This window comes from Rana temporaria, chromosome 3 (assembly GCF_905171775.1).
Source record: "Rana temporaria chromosome 3, aRanTem1.1, whole genome shotgun sequence".
Taxonomy (NCBI): domain Eukaryota; kingdom Metazoa; phylum Chordata; class Amphibia; order Anura; family Ranidae; genus Rana; species Rana temporaria.
Genome location: NC_053491.1, coordinates 425,896,875 through 425,918,253, shown reverse-complemented (window position 1 = coordinate 425,918,253; position 21,379 = coordinate 425,896,875). Strand labels below are relative to the sequence as shown.

The 21,379-nt window shown below is 42.6% G+C and overlaps 1 protein-coding gene across 5 annotated transcripts in view; it reads left to right on the top strand.

The window, feature by feature from the left end:
• The window catches only part of TACC1 (transforming acidic coiled-coil containing protein 1), a 161,939-nt gene extending 148,860 nt beyond the window's left edge, over positions 1 to 13,079 (top strand). For 3 of the 5 annotated variants that reach the window (XM_040346247.1, XM_040346243.1, XM_040346244.1), the window contains exons 7-13: positions 3,945 to 4,037; positions 6,268 to 6,344; positions 7,322 to 7,365; positions 9,081 to 9,241; positions 9,825 to 9,931; positions 10,804 to 10,924; positions 12,909 to 13,079. In XM_040346247.1, the coding sequence (XP_040202181.1) occupies positions 3,945 to 4,037; positions 6,268 to 6,344; positions 7,322 to 7,365; positions 9,081 to 9,241; positions 9,825 to 9,931; positions 10,804 to 10,924; positions 12,909 to 12,977 (672 nt within the window). In that variant the 3' untranslated portion in view covers positions 12,978 to 13,079. The remainder of the gene's footprint in view (positions 1 to 3,944; positions 4,038 to 6,267; positions 6,345 to 7,321; positions 7,366 to 9,080; positions 9,242 to 9,824; positions 9,932 to 10,803; positions 10,925 to 12,908) is intronic. The other 2 variants (XM_040346245.1, XM_040346246.1) reach the window with 1 other exon arrangement.
• The last annotated feature ends 8,300 nt before the right edge of the window (positions 13,080 to 21,379 follow it).

The following is a 21,379-nucleotide window of genomic DNA, read 5'->3' as shown; positions in this document are numbered from 1 at the left end:
AATCACTGCAATTCTGTCCGCGATTCAAAATGGTGGCAAATCGTGGGAAGCCTGTGTGTTCCCTGTAACCTTCAATAGCACCCCAAACGCGGCACGGTTTTGAAGCGATACCCAAAAGAAGTACAAGAGCTTCTTTTGGGCGACAGGAGTCACTCGATTCTGTTTGCGTGATTTTAAGGCAATTGTCACCCCAAGATGTGAACGGAGTGTAATTGGGGACCCCTGTAGGAAAAAATGAACATCTCCATAAGCAAGTATACACAATAATACCAGATCTCCCAGTTCACGTTGGTTCTGGCCAAATTAGCTCCATTTATACACCAGTCTGTCTGACTGACAGAAGACAGCCGAACGGGCATGCTGGAAAACCAGTATGTGATCGGCATCCAATCGGCCGCCCAGTGTTTCTTGCAGGGGGGGGGGCGCAGTTCCCCGTCAGAACTCAATAGCTCAGTGGGGAGATTATAGTAACATTGCTTAGTTAGTACAGCAAGCTCCTCCTGCGCTCTTTAGGTTTTTTTTTTTTTTTTTTTTTCGTTCAGCCTGCTGGGTTGAATGTAAAAAAACTGATGGTGTGTACCAGGCATTATTTAAAATGCAAATAGTAGTAGGCCCTTCCAGATCTCAGGGTTTTTATTCTGCCTTCAGGTTTATTGCAGTGTCCTGAGAAGTGCTGGAGAGGTTCTCAGTAAATGGTATACAGGCATACCCCGCTTTAAGTACACTCACTTTACATACACTCGCGAGTAAGGACATACCTGCAGGTGTATGTAAAGTGCCTTACAAGTACAGTACAGACATTTTGCAGCCGCAGTAGAAGGAGCTGAAGCTCCGAGAGCATACCCCACCCTGTTCCAGTGTGCCCCTGACACCCCCACTACAGTCCCTGACCCCCCACTACACCCTAGAAGTGAAAAAGGGTATTGTTTCACTTTAAGTACATTTTTGTTTTACATACATGCTCTGGTCCCGTTGTGTACTTAAAAGTGGGGTATGCCTGTATATAGTGTATATTGCTTGCCAAAGCAGATTAGAGCTGATTAGAAGACTCAGCAATAGCTGGGACACGTTTAAAGAGGATGATCCCTTCAAGGTCACTAGGGGATGGGTCAAAGGCAGAGCTTAGCCCAGGGACTGTAGACTGTATGTAACCAATATTGTCATGTAGTTTTAGTGCACACATAATTATCCCCAGAGAGTCTGAACTGAATTTTTAAGCCATTTTGCCTATAAAAAAAAAAAACATTCACTGCATTTCATCTTTTATTTACCTAAAAACATTAAATCACAATACATATGTTTCACACTGATCCATGCAAATAGTTACACTGGGGGTTATTTACGAAAAGGCAAATCCACTTTGCACTACAAGTGCACTTGGAAGTGCAGTCGCTGTAAATCTGAGGGGTAGATCTGAAATAAGGGGAAGTTCTGCTGATTTTATCATCCAATCATGTGCAAGCTAAAATGCTGTTTATTATTTTCCTTGCATGTCCCCCTCGGATCTACAGCGACTGCACTTCCAAGTGCACTTTGGTAAAGTGAACTAACCCTTTAAAGTAAATTACAGCCTTGAGTCTGCATGTACAGGTCTCAGCTTTGCACATCTGAACCCTTCATGGTGTAGGTCAGGCATGTCCAAAGTCTGGCCCGGGGGCCAATTGCGGCCCCCGTTCCAGTTTAATGTGGCCCCCCTGGTAATTTGGATATATACTGTATTTATCAGCGCTGCCTCAGAGGGGACAGGGAGAGGGGGAACGAGTGCTGTCAAATTACATACAGGAAAATCTCCTGTTTACTCAGCGACATCTGTAATAGGAAGTCTCGTCTCCTGGACTGCCATTGGACGACTCCTCTGTCTATCATAGGAGGCAGGAGAAATTGTATTAAAGAGGCTGCTGTGTAAACAGGAGATTCTACTGTATGTAATCTGTTGGTGCTCATCCCGCCCCCCCCCCTTCCCTCCGAGACTGCAGATAGACATCGATCAAGCTGCATTCATGGCAATGGAGAGGCTGCATTCATGGCAATGGCAAGGCTGCAGATGGGCACTGATTAGGCTGCATTGATGGGCAATGACCCTTATTTTGCTTCAGTTTTTTATTTAATTTTTTTTTCCATGAATCTTCCCTCCTAAAGTTATGGTGTGTGTTATACACCGATAAATACGGTATATCCAAATAACACGCCCACGCTCATCTCTTCACCACACACAAAATTTGTGTTGGGCAGTGTATTAGTGCTCGAACGAACACACTTAGACCAAATTTTAATGGTTCAAAGAATGTCAGGCAAAATGGTCGGCCCTTACGCATGTTCACTTCATCAAATCTGGCCTTCTTTGAAAAAAGTTTGGACACCCCTGGTGTAGGTTATACCTCGATACTGACTCACAAAATGTTGGAGCTTCCATATAAACTGTGTATTTATACTACAATCATTTGGAACCTCCTGACTTCACACTGGTGATCTCCATTCTACGAACAATGTGACTGCATAGAAAAAATCGTGAATGTTCTACATCTTTTTGGGGTATAAAGGGGCCTTTATGTATGTAAAATATATTCATGTTATTTATAATACTGTGATTTGTGGGATAGATGTCACCCAGGACCAGTTAAGCTGGATGTTAGAATAACTCCACCTGTATGTGATTGGAGGAGAATGAGCTAAATAAAACCCATTGCTTCCTATATCACTAGGGATCTGTTTAAAGTCTCTCGTCCCTTTCTCCTGTCATTGTGAATTCTAATACAGGTCTTCCGCTCCCTAATGGCCCCTACACACAATCCGAAAATCAGGCGAAAAATACTGCTTTCGAAACGATTGTACGATAATCGGATAGTCAATACAGAGCTTTCCTTGTCAAAAGATTTTATTAAATACACAGTAATTGACAGGTTTGTGAATTACACTTATAGAAATAGAGATAATGAAGCTCTTTGTTATACAATGTTATTCAAACATTAGCAATTAAATAAAATATCATTCAAATGGTATAAATCTAGATACAACCTGAGGAGTTGGTGAGAAGTCATGTGACAATATATTCAATCCTATAATATTTAATAGTGCCAACAGTAATTACTTACTAATGAGTTCTGAGGGTACAGGTCATATGTATTTAAAGAGAGAGCTGTAAAATTAAGGTGAGAGGGTAGAAAAAGTAGAAGAGAAGGAAGGTAGAAAGTTGGAGAAGTCCACAAGGTCGTCAGTACAGAGCTTTTGAGAGCCGATCACGTCAGTTCATCCGATATTGTACGATCGGACAAACACGAAAAATGTTCTCGTATGTTACCAGATCATATGATTTTGGTTTAATCAGTACAGTTGTCCAAAAATGCAATAGTAATACACTACAACATGTGACCTCACTTCTGATTATTTTATTTATTTATTCTGTTGTAACCTCCATTTTCGATATGCGACTAGCAAGCAAAAAATAACTTGGACGATCTGTCATCGTTTTTTTCGTATCGTGTGTACAGGACATAAGGCTACTTTAACACCGAGGTGGTTTTTGGGCACTTTAGCGCTAGAAATTGGCCTCTGAAAAGCACCTCCCATTTATTGCAGTGACATAATGACCTTGGAAAATTGGCAGAAATGCATCCATAAAAACTTTCAGCTTATATCTGAAATATCTGTACAATTAATACAAACTGTGATTAGTGACTGAAATGAGAACCATTTTATTATGGAGGTCACTCAGAAATTGGGTATATGTGTGACCCCAGGTGCCCAGACACTGGTTATCCATAGCTTGTCAGCCCAGTTGAATTTTCCCTGTCGCTCTCACTTGGCTTTTTATCAGAAATGTGCCCAAGGATCCACTTTGAAGAATTTTACCTCCTAGTACCCAAGGACCGGTCCACCTGAAGGTTCTACTCTTGAGTTCCATGACTGTATGTAGGGAGTGAAATGGGACTCTTATGTCTCTGCAGATAAGCAGCTCGGTCAGCTTAGAGAGTCAGAACCGTGTGGATGCCAACTATCTGAGAGATCGGGCAGCTGTACTCACTCTTATTAGAGAGGAGGTAAAACTATGTTGGGACTGTTACAGTTGTCCTAGTTGTCCATGCATAGTTACCATGAGTCCATCCATACAAAAACATCTTTGCTTTCATTATTAGATGTGCAGCATTACTATCCTGTCAAAAGCCTGTGTTCTCTTTATGGAAATCTATTTTCAATAATATTTTGTGTTTGGGAAGGTGGAGGTGGCCATAAAATTTGGTGCTGGTTTTCCCCCAAAAACTGATATCGGGAAGTCAAACTGCCCACTTTTTTTATTTCCCACTGGGATTTCCATTAGCGATGTCAGTAAATATAGGAACTCTCTCGCCCTGTTGGATCTCTCATTTGTTTTCCTTGACTGTAAATAATACAGCAAGAGTAGAGAGACAATGGTGGCTAGAAAATCCCAGTCCTGAAGTCCCACCAACATCCTGAACCATTGGATTATTTAAAATAAGGCTATTAACATGTTTTAAACGTAAAGCCCCTTTTCTGCAGTTTCCGATGTCACATTCTGTAAGATATCCAAAAATCTTCATTTATATGGGTGGTGGCACATGTGCTTTTTCAGCCAGAACTTAGTCTACTCAGGATATTCTTGAACAAATAATTTGCTGAGATTTTCTGTTGAATTTAAACTGCCCACAGCCTTTCCTGGGTGTGTTCTCATTTCTGTTAGAGGAGGAATGAGTAAAAGATGTTCTCTACATGGCAACTGTTATCGGGAGCTGATTCTTTAGCTCAAGACCTCAGATGGGAAACCACAACACATTTTTGTGGTCTCATGCTCTTTGGAATTGATGGAGGATGTTGCTGAGAAACACATTTGTTGGGTGGCAAACAATTTGTCAGTTGACGGGTCAGGTGCCGGGAAGCAGCAAATTGTGGCCTCCTATCTAGAACAGTTTGCACAGTCCTGCTCCTGGACTAAATGTTGCTGAATACATGTAATCATGATGAAGTATGCCCCCGCCTCAGCAGACATTCACTGCTTTCACTAAGGATGGGTTTTGGGTTATCAGCATGTCTTAAAGCTCTGGATGAAAATCCGCCCACGTGCCACTAACCTAAATCTCACATAATTGCTTTTCATCATTACTGCGTTTTACCTATTGTGATGATTGGTGCATTTCTCATTCCTGCTTCTCTCACAAAGCTTTAACCCATTATAGTGCGATTGTCTGTTACCATATATATTCATGAAGCTCGTTGTTTACTCGTTTCATTTTAAAAATGAGTCTTCTCAACAGCAATTTTTTTACATTTCCTGTAAGGTTAATGGTTACAATTGGAAGAAAATCAGGAAAATATCTGTGTTGCCTGCAGCATCCAGACATAACTGTTCACCTACAATATACCATGAAGAAACTACATGCTGGGTTTAGTCATCCAAGCTAGAAGCCCAACTACAGATCATGGGGCCCCATAGCCATCCTTCACAGCCCACTCTCCTACTTAGTTGGGGCACAGCAAAGGGCGAGAGGCACCTCCGCACAGGACACAGGGCTAGAGCGGCTCTAGCCATATTTTCATATTGGCAAGCTGGTGATTGGTTGCTAGGACCGCCTCGTGACCCTGTGTCCTAGCAACAAATTACCTGTCGGTTAACTTAAAAAGTTAATATGGACAGCTTCTGTTCCCACTTTCCGTCCATTTCTGATGTGCCCCGCGCCCTATGCTGTGCTCTGAGAATGACGGTGGCAGAGAACGGGGGAAAGAACTGCCGTAGTCTAGATGGGACAGTGACTTTTTCCGGATGTGGACCCCAATCCACCATTTAGTTATGCCTGGCATACATGGTTAATTTCAGTGCTGGCCAGGATGACCGGAATCTCAGAGCAAGGGTTGTTGGGCAGATTCACCCTCTGTTTTTGTCCTGGTAATGATTTGTCTTTGGTACAAATGGGAAATCCAAAATTTTAGAGTTATCATAGGTACAAGAAGTGAAGGGAAACCTTCCAATAGGAACTGTATGTTTCAATGGCAATTGTTTACAAGGGAAAAATCAACTCGGTTTGTAGATATTTCATCCCTCTTCCTGTTTTGCCCCTGGAAGTGAAGGAGAATCTCAGTTTGGTACATGCAGTTCAATTAAATTAGTGCAGATGTTATGTAACCTAAAAATTTGACAGCTGACATCTGATTGGTTGCTGTAGACAACACAATTTGATTCCTTTTCTTCCACTGATACATCAACTCCACTATCTGTAAGCCAAAACTAACATTGTCTTTACTGCATTTAATCTAAAGATTATAATGAAGGAGATGGAAGTGAAGGACTGGCAGACACGCTATGATCAGAGTCACGCAGAGGTGCTGGAAATGAGGTATGCTGCCTGACTTTTCCATTGTACTTTGTTATACATACAGGTACATCTCATAAAATTAGAATATTATCAAAAATGTTATTTATTTTTTGATACCTATGGGACATTCTCAGGGTTTGAAATGAATTGGGACAAATCGGTGATTATGCCTATAGACCCAGTGCAATTGGAGCCTCCACACCAAAATCACCAACTGAAATATGTTACATCATTTAAGTATTTAGGGGGGAATTTCTTTTGTCTGTTCTGTTCTAGCCATCTATAAAAGTAAAACCAAGCTAGTGACATATTTTGAAGTCATAGTGGTATCTTGTAGGACTGGTGATTATCATTTTGACAGCCTAGGGAAGAGGGTTCGGGTGCAATCCATTGGGGGTCTGCAACTGTAATGAGGGTTAGGAACTCTGGGCTTAGCTCTATGGCCCCGTACAGACGAGGGGACATGTCCGATGAAAATGGTCCGCCGACCGTTTTCATCGGACATGTGCGCTCTGAGATTTCGGTCTGATGGCTGTACACACCATCAAACCGAAATCCCCGCGGACAGAGAACGCGGTGACGTAGACGACACCGACGTTCTCTATCGCGCGAGTTCAATGCTTCCACGCATGCGTCAAATCAATTCGACGCAATGCCCGGGATTTCGGTCCACTGGTTAGACGTACTAACCAGTGGACATGTCCGACGGACAACTCTCCAGCGGACAAGTTTCTTAGCTTGCTAAGAAACTTTTGTCCGCTGGAAATCTGTCCACTAGCCTGTACACACGATCGGATCTGTCCTCTGAAACTGGTCCGCGGACCAGTTTCAGCGGACATGTCCGGTCGTGTGTACGAGGCCTAACTCTAAGCAGAAAATGCAGAGAGTGACAGTCTGGGTTGTTATGAGAAATTGCATCCATAATGGTCACACTGTGTAGTGCTGTGGAATAAGCCTTGTGAATATATAGTGTGATCTTCCTTTCCTTTGTCTTGCAGAAAGATTGTTGCGGAGTATGAGAAAACCATCGCACAGATGATTGGTAAGATGTCTTTTAATGCTGATTATTGCCTACTGTACATAAGAACAGAATGGATCTTCATGGTATCTGCAAAGGATGACCTGTCAAATGGTTGAACGTTACATTTTTTTGTGCTTTTTAATTGCTTGCTAAAATTATTTTCTTCCTATTTTTAGCTGGAATGTTGTAAATGTTGAATTCTGAAAAGTCTGGGTGAAAATACTAACTTCTTTCCTGGGGACCATTTTTGACCAATTTTCATTTTAGTGACAAAGTCACTTTAAAGTGACACTACTATTCTGTATAATAAAATTCGTAAGTTCAACTTTCACTTGGCCATTTCTCTGCATTCACTCAGCCCCTTCCTCATGCTTCCCTAATCACATCACATCTCCAGCACACAGATTGTTCTTTGCCTAAAGAGCCCCCATTTCCAGTGCACACATGCATTGATCTTTCCTTTGCCCCCCCCCTTCAACACATACTTTTCTCCATCTAAAGCTGCCCATTCACTAGAGGAATTTCATTCTAATGATAAGAATGTTTTAGTTTTCTAATCGTTAGTAGGGTCAAATTAATGTTAATTTTTGACCACCGTGACAGCAAAAATTTAAAGGAGCGGAGTGTACAATTTTTCTTGAAACTAATGAATTTCCTGTATGTGGGTTTTTATACTGGAAAGTCAATTCATTCCAAAATCTACTGTTAAAAGCAAACAATCTCAAAGTACTTTCCAAAGATATTCGTCAGGTCATCAAAGCAGGGAGCAAAGAGCTAAAGTTACACTCTGCATAGCTCATTCAGGAGAGTTCCGACAACTGATTGGAGAGAAGGGACATCCCAAAAACAGCACACAGGAACAGAGCTGAGGCTGTCAATCATCTGGAGATCCCTCCCCGTCGCCTTTTTTTTTTCATGGGGCCAGAAAAACTTGTCAGAAGTGATTTGTGTTTATAGATGAAGCAGCAGACAGACCCAGAGCACTTAATGCTCTGGGTTGAGACAAGTACACACTATAAAATGATATGCTTTATTCATATTTCATGTCTGAGGTTTACCACCAATTTAAAGCGGAGCTCGACCAAAAAGGGGAAGCTCCGCTTGTCTGCTTCCCCCCCCTCCTCTGCTTTCACATTAAGCACCCTTTTGAGGGAAGCGTTACCTGGTTTTGACATGTACCCACTCCCACTTCTGGCTGAGTTTGCTGTGGCCCTCCGCCTTCCCCTGCAGCCAGCCCATTCACAGAGCGCAGCGCGATTCACGCATGTTCAGTAGGGTATTTTGGCTGTGAAGCCTCCAAAGCTTCGCCACCAGTTTCACATAGTGGAGATGGCGGCAGCACCTGATAGCTGAATAAAAAATTGGCTTGGGTGAGGATACCTCCTGGATTCCTGGATGGGTAAGTGTACTAATATTAAAAGCAATCAGCTACAGTATTTGTAGCTGCTGACTTTTATTTTTTTCTGAAGGAGCCTGGAGCTCCTCTTAAGTATTCAGTCCCTTCTTTTTGTCAGGTATGCCCGATTCTAATTATTTATTGTAATAAAATAGTTGCTTGGTGTAGTCAGTGTCTAAAAGATCTTAGTGTTTCATAGAAGTGATTATTATATCAAATTAGCCACCATTATATTCTGCCTGATGTTCAGATACCTTCCAATATCTTTTTAGTCTACAGCTTTTGTACCGAGTTCTGTTGTATAAATTGTGCTAACTAAGCTCCATTGTTTCTGTAACAGAGGATGAGCAGAGGAGCAATGTGACCGCTCAGAAGAGTCTACAACAGGTGACTCAAGAGAAGGAACAGGCCCTGGCCGATCTGAACTCTGTGGAGAGATCTCTGTCTGACCTCTTCAGAAGATATGAGAATCTGAAAGGTGTCCTAGAAGGTTTCAAAAAGGTATAATGCCCAGATAATACTAGACCCTAGCTCGGTGGTTCTCAACTCTTGTCCTCAGGACCCACTAACAGGCCAGATTTTAAGTATTCCCTTGCTTGGGAAGATGCAGATTAAGGCTGGGTTCACACTACTACACTACTTTCATCCTACTTTGCTCTGCTACATTGGTCCTACATTTATCCTACATTGGTCCTACATCCATCCTACTTTCATGAACAGGATACTACTTTGGTCCGACTTCAATGATATTCAATGGGCCTGAAGTAGGATCAATGTAGGACCAAAAGTAGTACAGGGAGCATTTTCAAAGTCGGACCGACTTGTGTAGGACGCTACAAGACGCTCTCATAGGGAAACATTGAACACAGAGCAAAGTAGGATGAAAGTAGTGTAGTAGTGTGAACCCAGCCTAAGATACTGCAATCACTGAGCAGCAAATGATATCACCTGTGATGTATTTCAGGTGTCTTCCAAGCCTGGCCTGTTAGTGGGTCCTGAGGACAGAAGTTGAGAACCACTGCCCTAGTTGGTTGATGCTTCAAACTAATTGCTGTGTTGACCATTTTTTTTTTCGTCTTTCCAGAATGAGGAGGCTTTGAAGAAATGTGCACAGGAATATTTAGCCCGGGTGAAGCAGGAGGAGCAGAGGTACCAGGCCCTGAAAATGCATGCGGAGGAAAAGCTGAACAAGTAAGAGCCAATGATCAGTCTGATCAGTCCAGGATTTGACAATTTTAAAGTGGAGCCTTTTTATGTTTAAAGTCAGCAGCTACAAAAAGTGTAGCTGTTGACTTTTAATAAACCGACACTTACCTGATCCACGGTCCAGCGATGCGGCCGCCCGGAGCATTGCTCCTCTCCCCCCCCCCCCTCTCCGCCAGCGCGGAGAGGGGGGGGGGGAGAGGAGCAATGCTCCTCCATTCATATTGTGGGCACCCGGCCGTGACCACTTTCGGCTTCACGGCCGGGCACTCACTGTGTATGCGCGAGTCGCTCTGAGTGGAGAGGCGATCTCCTGGGACCTGTCACGTGTCTCAGGAGATCGCCTAGAGGGAGGGGCCGCCTAGGCACCATTAAAGCTAGGTTCACACTACTGTGATGGGGTTTTGACCCAAATTTCAGTGTTGGTTGTAGTGCACCTTTGTTGGGACTTGATTGCGTTTCGAATGTGGTTTGCATATTCTATGGGGGCAAATCACACAGTAAATCGCACCGAAGTAGTACAGGAACCTTTTCCAAAATCGCACTGCACAAAGTTACATTAATATGAACAGACACCATTGAAAACAATGTGATGTCCCTTGTCATGTGGTTCTGTGTGACTTAAATTGTATCAGAAATTGCACTAATGTGAACCAGGCGTAAGTGGCAATAGGAGCCACATCTGATTTCTGAGTCTTTGCTTTATGTGGTTTGCTTGGAGATGATTCCTTCCTCTACTTTGTACATAACTGTTTCAAGGAAAGAGCATAGAACACAATGAAGCATATTTACAAAAAGATGAAGGATCTTCTGAGACTCTGATGTAGAAAGCTGCATTTGATATTATTTTATTGTCACAGAGCCAGTGAGGAAATTGCCCAGGTGCGGAACAAGGCCAGTTCAGAGGGTGCAGCTCTGTCAGCCGGTCTGAGAAAGGAGCAGATGAAAGTCGAGTCCCTGGAAAGAGCACTGCAGCAGAAGGTGGGTGCTTTCAGATCTCGCATGTCAATTTATATTTATTTTTGAGCTAACTGCAAAATATTGTCTTGGTTACGATGCAGGAAAATTGTGGTGCTTGTGGTGCTTGTGTGCATTTGTGTCTTCACATCAATCCCTTATCCTTGTAGGTCCTGGGCCATGGATAAATGGATGGCCTTGAATAAGCCCCTCCCGAAAATGCTAGATTCTACAATCAGTCCCAAACCTGTCATTCACTTGTCAAATGCCATATCCTCGACTTCCCTCTGAAGTTCTAGCATTCGTCTTTTAGTCCATGTCATTTGGGATGCAGCAGTTGCATGGACAAAGGCTATGCTTGCAGCCACTGTGTCCCAGTTGACATGAATGGGACTGCAGTCAAATATATGGACAGAGACCAGCACCACAAACTACAACAAATATGGCACCAACATCCCTTAAAAGTAGAAAAGGAATTTAGGATATATGGGAATTTATGGGTGCGTTACGACATAGAAAACCACTCGAAAGTGTATGTAAACATATATACAGATCAGGTCCTTCCTGTGGCTGGGAATGGAGACAAGGGAAGAGAAGATGGCCCCAACATGTCTCCATGCCGAAGCAGGGCGGAAGCAACGTCAAAACGTCACTTCCGACCATTGCTCTTAAAGGGCCATTTAAATACATTTATTTTGTATTTTTTTTTCAAATGACATTTTATATGAGACCGGCGGTCTTTTTGACCCCAGATATCATATTTAAGAGGACCTGTCATGCTCTGTTATTACAAGGATGTTTACATTCCTTGTAATGGGAATAAAAGTGACACAATTTTTTTTTTTTTAAAGAACAGTGTAAAAAATAAAAGGTAAAAGCTTGCATGCAGAAGCGAACGCATACACATAAACGGTAGTGCAAATTTGGCCCTATTGGCATTGCCCAATTTGACCCAGCTTGACAAAGGCACAGTCACTGTTCAGGTATTCATGCAGCATCATTGTCATGACTGCCTGAAAACAAAAGCCAGCCAAGAAGATTCATCCACCCACATTGTTTAGCTGGCTGAATGAGAGAAATCTATGTGTGTATGTATGTCTAGTTTTGGCTTGATAGATGCTGTAGACCAGCGTTTCTCAACCCCCTGGGGGCTGCTAGAAAGAGGGGTGGCGTGGCAAAAGGATAAAAACATACTGTATGGTAACTCCTGTTTACAGAGAAGGGCGAGATTAAAGTCCACACCTCCTCCCGGCTCTCTCCTCCTCTCTGCTGCTATCTGTACTCCTGTCGATAATCCAGAGTCTTTTGTGAGATGACGTTGGTTGCTAAGGACAGGTAGGCAGCCCACTCAGCCTTCTGGGGTGACAACAGGAGTACAGATGACAGTAGAGAGGAGGAGAAATCTGGGAGGAAATGTGGGCTGTGCTCTCTCCCTCCTGTCTGAATACAAAAGTTAACACAAGTTTACAGATCAGAGTTTACAAGGTTTATTTACTGCCCCCTATCTCCTCCCCAGACTGCTGGGGAGAGAGCACAGCCCCCACCTCCACCTGGTTCTCTCCTCCTTGTTGCTGTCACTGCTCCTGTAGTGAATATAGGGATGACATTTTGTTCTAGGAGGGGAGGAGGAACAAGAGAGGGGATTTTTGGGGGGTACATTTTTAGGATTTGCACTTTGTAGTGCAGTAATGTGTGCAAAATGCACTGCTTTTTGCAGACGTGCATGGGTACCATTAATCCTTAGTGGTACCCCCATGCATCTAATAAATGTGCTTGCACCTGCTAATCATTGCCGCACCTTTTTTGTGTGTTTCTCACGCATAGAGCAGGCCATTAAAACGCACAACAAGCAAAAAAGTCCACATACTCAGACGCACCTCCTGCTGTGAGTGAGCCCCCCTGATTGTGCGCATTTCTAAAGGCTTGATTTTTCTTGACTCCAACTGTATATGCCTATGTATCAGAAGGTTATTTTAAATTGTATTTATTCTTAATATTTGTTTTTTAGAACCAGGAGATTGAAGAACTGACTAAGATCTGTGATGAGCTGATTGCCAAGATGGGGAGGAATGACTGAACAATGTCTTTCTCACTACTCCAGTATGACATTCCCCACCCTTTCTACCTGTCGGCCAATCAGCATGTGTCATGGAAGTTGAGAAACAAAACAAAAAAAAAACCTACAGCAACTTGAAGCGTACTTTTCCATTTCACGATATTAAGAGCACACTGTGAATGGTTTCTGACCTATTAATGGTGGACCTTCCCTTTTATAACATCAGATACGTGGATTCCCCATGGGCAGCAGGGCCAGTGAAAGCTCCCTTCCCTGTATATATGCCACCAGCCTGGTCATGTGATAGTTCTGCATAGTACATTCTTTATAAATGTAGTTGGTGCTCATATTGTGCTTCCCCGTAATTTAACCTGCAAGCTCAGTTTACAGTCCAACCAATTCTTAAGCAGTCCTTATTATAGACGTACCTTCTATAGTGCAACAGTGCTACAGAAGTACCTAATCTAAGAGGATGATGGACAAGAATTAAGCCCGCTAAGCAGCAGAAGTAGAATTACCCAAAGCAAAATGTGTTAATGAGAAATGGCTTTTACTGTACAACAAATCCTATTTGCATGGCTGATGGGAAACTAGAAGGCTGGCTCTAGCAGCTCCCATAGGTCTCAAGGAGAGCCTACATATGTTGTGTTGTGTTGAGGTGAAGAACCGATTACTAATGTCTGACAATCTATAGTATGCTCATCAAGGAATGACTGTGAGAGACAGCCCTTGTTGTACACGTTTGTCCTATGAGATACTCTGATGAGGCAGGTTGGCATCATATAAGAGGATTTGGATGGATTTGCGCGTGTCCTGTCATAATAATAAGCATGTAATATTGGCTGGTCCAATAGACAACTGAGTGCAGTTGGAGTGTGATGGCACAGTTTTTAATGGTGTGTAAAGTATTAAACTTTTAAACTGAGATGAGCAAAGTGCAGTAACGCAAGAAACCAATCACAAATGATTTTTCACTGATCTGGCAACAGCAAAGTTAAATCGTTTTGTTTGGCATAGGTCAACTTTTTAATTGCCCCTTATTAAACCAAATATTTTTTAAATGCTGTATCTTCATCAAACCTAGCTGCCACCTGTTTCAAAGGAAGTCCCTTTAAAACAAAACCTTAGCATGATTGCAATGGATGTGCAGGCTTCCTATCTCTGGCACTACAACACCTAAGATATCATCTATGCATACCAGTTAGGTTGCCTAAGTCAGATGCAGAAGGGGGTTAGTCTTCCCCGTTTATCTTTAAAGCCCCATACGCACGATCGTAATTTCTGATGGAAAAAGTCAGACTGACTTTTTCCATCGGAAATTCCGACCGTGTGCCCCATCGGAGTAAATTCATCGGTAATTCCGACCGTGTGTGTGTGCCCCAGCGGAGTAAATCCATCGGAAATTCTGACCGTGTGTGTGCCCCATCGGAAATTCCGAAGTTTAGATAGAGAACATGTTCTCTTTTATCTCGATGGAATACCGTCGGAAATCTGATGTGAATTTGGTCAGACAAAGGTCTGACTGTGTGTACGCGGCTTAAGAAGACCATATAGCGGCCATAGATCAATAGCAGGTGTAAAAAGATGTGAGCCAGCCTTGGTGTGGCCCGTTTTCGGAAGGGTCTTGAGTGTAATGAGCATAGCAGCATATTTAAGTACAACTCCAGATCTTTGGAACATGTTGATACTGTACAAAAGTGCAATGAGATAAAAAAAAAAGCAGTAAATACTATTTATTCTATTTTTATATTATTGTGTTGCAGAGACTCCACTAAGGTACACCTCACTAAGGGCCCAATATTGTTAGTAGCCATGTATCTACACTTACCTGCATTTGACAACAAAATATTTGCCTAAAGCATTTCTCAATGTGCCAAATGTATCCATATACTTTTATGCCCAAATGCCTAAACAAAATAAAAGTGAAGTACATCTGTAAAATGTACATTTCCCAATATTTTATCCCTTTACAAATGCTTCAGGAACAGAAAATATCTGTTGATGTGCCATAAATCAAGTGAGCCCCCAGCGTCCTGTGTAAGCGGAAAACTCGGCCTCTGCTGCATTGAATTCCCAATTGGTTTTGTCAGCCCTGCCAACTTTCCCTGGCTGAACTACAGAATGCCTTATGGGAATTGGTAGGTGTCCAGCAAAAGGGAACCCAGGCAGGGCTGACAACGGATTTTGTATTTCAGTACAGCTCACTACAGGAAGGTAGGTGCTCATTGGATTTCTGGCAGGATCAACATGTATTTTTATGCACTTGCAGTATTTTTAAGGAGACAAAACATGGGTAAATATGCATGTATTGTAGAGATGTGCTGATATTTTTATTTTTTGCCCAAAGATGCACTTTTCAAAAGGAACCTATCAGGTGACAAATATAGGCATTGGTTTGTTTTTGTATGTGCATGCCCTGGGACTGTCATCCTTCTCCTTTCCCCACTACCTGGTGAGTTACTGACCTAGAAATGGGAAGATAAGACATTGGGGAACCCGTTGTGCACATACATCTTCCTGGTCGAGGACTCACGGAGTGGTAGAGTGATGAGGAAGAAAAGTCCTGGATCATGTAGCTGTCAAGACAAGTCAACTGTTCCTGTATTCTTCTCCTGACATGACATGAACCTGTTGCATGTTCCTTACCTGGCTCACCTGAGACTCTTGTGCTGTGCTGGAAGCTGCTATCTTCTAACCCCTGGGAGCAGCACTAATTCTGGGGCATTGGGATCACTGTGTGGCAGTCTGTGTACTAGCCAGGATCCAGCACCATGGGAGTCCCAACAGCCTCTAACGCTGACAAGGAAAGATTCTCTTTGAATAGTATAGAATTGTATACCAAAAGAGCAAGAGATGTCATCCATATTTTGGTGTGCATCGCTTTTAATAAATGTTCTCTGTTTCTAAGCCTCATGAGCCACCTCTAAGAAAGTCATATGGCTTTAACAAGATAGGCAATTCATCCGACCCAAGGATTGATTCACGTGCTGCTCCTTTATCTTGGTTTACACAGCCGACCAAGGGTGCACCACTGCTGCTGATTTGAAAGTGATTTTTTGTTTTGTTTTTGTATGATCTATAAATTTGCCTAGAATAAACTTTTGTAGATGGTGTTCATTACCTTAGTTTACACTGCGTCCAGTGGGATAAACTAACATTGTCATTGTCCCATTGGGAAAGCCATCTAAGCCTGGAGCTTCATGGGTCATTTTTAATCTATTGCTATGGAAAGATTTAACCACTTGCTGCCATTCACTTTATTACGCTGGCCATACATGAATCGAAAATTCAGGTGGTTCAGCAGGGACTGTCTGAATTTCGAATGATGTATTGGTACCTTGGTTGTACTCAAGTCAGTCTATATCCTCAGATTTTCCGAGAACAAATGTGTGATGGAAGGGTTTTGTCGGATAATCCGACTGTCTGTACCCTCCATCGGACAATTGTTGTCGGAATTTCCGACAACAAATGTTTTATAACATGCTTCAAAACTGTCTTTGCCCCCCTAGCTAAACCTACTAACAAATGTGTCTTGTCGGATTATCCGATCGTGTGTATAAAAGCCAGTCGGGAAAAAAAATCCAAAGTACAAACACGGATTCTCCGAACCAATGCTAACCATTAGACAACATTAGCAGAAGTTGCCCAAAGGGTGGCGCTAAAGAGCAGAAAAAACACGTAGTTTTGTGTATGTTGGCTGAAAAAGTTCTGCCCTCTGTATGCAGAACAAGTTCTGTATGCCAACGCTCTTCGGACAAAATTCCACGGCTTTGTCTGATGGAAATCCAATTGTGTGTATGAGGCTTAATGATCATCTTGTGTACTACCAGCCTGTCTGTTTTATCCAAAATTATTAGGGCCTCCGGCTGTAGCCACCAGCACTAATGAATGTGTTCTGCTGGCAGAAAAGGCTTCCCCTGGCAGAATAAAATGGCACTGCAGGGAGGATTCCACCATCAACACTGACTTTTGTTTATGGGAGAATCAAGCTATTTTCTTTCCTTCCACCTATGGTAGAGGGAAAGAAATTTGCATAATTTATGACCTGTCTTAAACCTAGTGCTGTACACACATGCCAAATGTCGGGCTGCATTTAGCCCGTGTGTGCTGCAGCTGGTCCGACGGAAGCTGGCCGCAGCTTCTGTCAAAGGGGCATGAATGGCCAACCAGATCCCGATCAGCGCTCTCGGCTAATGGGAGTCCTCTGGGGGCGGGGAGAGAATCTATAGATGTAGCAATTGCTCACTAAACAACTGAAACAAATGGCTCCATATAAAGATGGCATGGTACATTTAGTGGCATCTTGTAGCAATCAATTGCAAATGACAGGGAGCATTGTGCGATCGATCATGCAAGATTAACTGCTATTACATTCCACTTGTGTGTGGCTTACTCCATAGTAAACTATTTGTTCCATCTGTTTAGTTGCTAGCAAGTGATTGCATTTGGCCAGGACTTTACTAGCTCTAGAGCTACTAAAAATCTCCTGTATATCTAAAGCATAATTCGGTGACTAGAAGCAAGTGGTTGAAGCCTAACTCGGAGCGTTAGCTAAAATATTAAAATTGTACCCACACCCCAGCTCATGGAGGATTGAATGCGTGTTTTTTTTTTTTTATCTTGTGGATGATTTAAAAATCAGTATTACCATAACCAAGGGTCCGCGCTCTTCCTCCTTGCTAAGGGGGTGAGCTTGGTTATGTTCAGATCCTAGTCCAAAGCCAGATGAGTGAGCCCACATGAAAGGTCTACTGGGCCAATCATCCACACCCCACAGCTGCTTGTGTATACAAGGGGCATGGGCATGCCTCTGCTGCTTGTGATTGGACCAGTACAGTGACCACTTCCTGATGGGCTCACTCACATGGGTTCAGATTAGGATCTAAATATGCCCGAGCTCACCTCTACTCCTCATCGGTTCCGGTTGTGAGCCAACATTGTATCTCCATTGTATGTGGTGATGTAGTTGGCTCTGGAGAGAAGATGAGGAACCTTGCATTAAGGTACCGTATTTATCGGCGTATAACACGCACAGGTGTATAAAACGCACCCTAACTTTAAGAGGGAAGTTTCAGGAAAAAAACGTTCCACAGCCCCCTGCGTATAACACGTGGGTACAGTTTACCCTCTATTTTCAGGGTAAAAAAGTGAGTGTTATACGCCAATAAATACAGTAATATCCATCCCCTGGGGAAAATGGACATTAAAACGTTTATCAGTTTGGGAGAGGGTACATTTTAATCTATTAGATGATGCCTGAGGGCAGCTTTAAATATCTTTAGTATATCAGATTTAATTTGCCCCATATAATAGTGCTAATGGATGTGTCCTGCTGAGTATTAACTACTTCTATATCAGCATTTCACCACTGAGCGCAGTGAATTCTTTCAGATTTTAATAGGTAATAAATACTGTATTCAATAAAAAAAAGATGGAGTTGCTTAGTTGTAGCCTAGTGAGTAGTAGTTTCCCATAACCAATTTGTATTAATGATTCTTTGTCCCCCTAGCCAAACCTACTAACAATGGAAGAGTTCTAATGGCCTTATTCAGAAAAAGTGACGGTGGCCTTTTTTAGGCTCATTATTTTTCTGCTGCTACTGTCAAATGCAGAAATGAAATCTATTATAAAGGATATATTTTTCCAGGTAGATGGAAGCCAAATAAATAACCTTTGCCTTTTGCGGAGCGGAGTCCTAGTTTCTTAGAAAAAATAAATATAAAACCTGGCTTCATAAGCATATATACTGTATTTAACCACGGTATATTTTCTATACAGCAGACTTTTTTTATATGTTTCAGCAAATACTTGATTATTCTCACACAAGCTCAAACAAGATGTTGACTAATATATGAAAGCATATATATATATATTTTCCTTGTTTGTTCAATATGTATAAATGGTGTCTCAAAACTGGCTGAAGTGTGTGTTGTCTTCATTTGCATTCAGATGCTTGCTTCTATATAAATGGGGTTTAAATGGGGATTTTTTTGTCGATTTGGAGACCTACCGTATATACGCGAGTATAAGCCGAGTTTTTCAGCACTTTTTTTTGTGCTGAAAATGACCCCCTTGGCTTTTACTTGAGTCGCCTTTTTGCGCCTGATCTCCCGAACTTTGGGGACCCGGTACCGCCCGGCCGGCCGTAGGTCCCCTGGATACATGTAGCCCCAAGTCTCCTCTACAAGTGTGCAAAGTTTGCTGTCTGGGGGACCTACGGCCGGGGAGCACCGATTTTTCAAATCCGGGCACCCATTCTATATACTCCCATGTTAAATGGAAGTCTAGTCATGGGCACAGTGAAGCATGCACATGGGCACAGTGAGGCATGCACATGGACACCCTAGGCTTATACACGAGTCAATAAGTTTTCCCTTTTTTTTTTTTTTGTGGTAAAATTAGGTGCCTCGGCTTATACTCGAGTATATACAGTACTTGGCTGCACTTTAATTAAAGCATCTCATCTTTAATGGCATACAAGAGTATTCTTGGATAATGCCAACATGGCCCTTTGGTGGACAACTAAGGTCTTTAACAGACTGGTGCAGCTGAAAGCAGAGCTTTACCCCCGTACCTTATATTTTACAACCCATGGTTGCAGGTAAGAAATTCTCTCTGTGTATGGCTGGCCTAAGAACCTGTTAAATACCTGAATGTTCATAGCCTGGTCCTAGGTTCACTTCCACACGTGTGTTGAATGAATGAATGAAAAACTTATATAGCGCGGCACATGCGAACTGAATCGCCTCTGGGCGCTTAGATTCAGTCTGGATCCATCTGTCATTATTTCAGACAGATCCAGACTGAACCACAATGTATGTGTATGGGCGGGCAGATGGTTGGCCCCTTGGTGATTACGGCTGGAATGCACAATATCCACTGCCTGTGAACCTACCATAGATGATGGTTTCTCCTCTCCCTGATAGCGTTCCAATCAAAAGGGTAGAAAAATAACAGAAGAGTCTATAAGCAGCTTTACAATCTTGTTAGAATCTAGTGAACAATTTTCCAACCTATCCAATCATTATTTCCTGGTGCGTCATGGCAGCATAAAATGGGGGCGGAGCCACCACCCATTGTATGCTGCTATGAAGATGCACCAGGAAAGGAAAATGACGGAAAGGTGAGTATGCAATTTTTCTGTTTTCATACAACCTCTTCTAAATTGTATGCTTATTGGATCTTCTGTGAGCCCATACATGTAGATTTCTGTGCATCTTTATCTAAGCAGGTTATACAAATAAATGACATGGCCTGCTTTTTTTTTTTTTTTTTTTAAATGTAAGAAGATTGTAAAGTGCCTGATATGGTTTTAACATTTAAAATCATGTTCTCTATGACTTTCAAAGAGACATACAATTTGAGGCTGCATTCACACCCGAGCAGCTCAATTTCCTGGAGTTCTTCTATAAGCTTTTTTGAGCGTTTTTTAATGTGTCCTTAAGATTAAGACTTTTTGTTTTTAGCCAGTGGAAATCACTGGGGGGGGGGGGGGGGGGTGAGGAGGAGATCAGTTAATCGGCTGGGAAAATGCTCAAATCAAGCGTTTTCATTGAAGTCTATGGGGCCCAAAATTCTCCATTCTGCCTGAGAAGCAGCTCATGTACTTTGTGGAGCGACAGGCGTTCAGCTACAAGCAAGAGGATGCTCAGATGTGAACAAAGGTTATTAAATACACTTAGGGGGTTATTTACGGAAGGCAAATCCACTTTGCACTTGAAATTGCACTTGGAATTGCAGTCGCTGTAAATCTGATTTTATCATCCAATCATGTGCAAGCTAAAATGCTGTTTTTTTTTTGTTTTTTTTCCCTTATGTCACCCTCAGCTCTACAGCGACTGCACTTCCAAGTGCAATTTTAAGTGCACGTTGCACGTTTTTACTCGTTGAGAATTTTTGAGCTTTGAACTACAAGCTACAAAATACTCAGGTGTGAATGGGGCCTAATTTCCGTGTGTGGTGCAATCTTACAGTTCTTACATAGAATTACCATCAAATTGTAGAGTTTTTGGGCCAGATTCAGGTACAATTGCGCCCGTGTAATGTAAGCCGTTTACGTTACACCGCCGCAAGTTTTCAGTTTTAGTGCCCGATCCACAAAGCACTTACCTGGAAACTTGCGGCGGTGTATCGTAAACACGTCCGGCGCAAGGCGGTCCAAATCGAATGGGGTGGATACCATTTAAATTAGGCGCGCTCCCGCGCCGGACCTACTGCGCATGCTCCGTTTCGAAATTCCCGCCGTGCTTTGCGCGAACTGACGTCATTTTTTCGATCGGCGACGTGCGTAGCGTACTTCCGTATTCCCGGACGTCTTGCGCAAACGACGTGAAATTTTAAATTTCGACGCGGGAACGACGGCCATACTTTATACAGCAATACGTTTGCTGTGTAAAGTTAAGGCACCCAAAACGACGACTAAC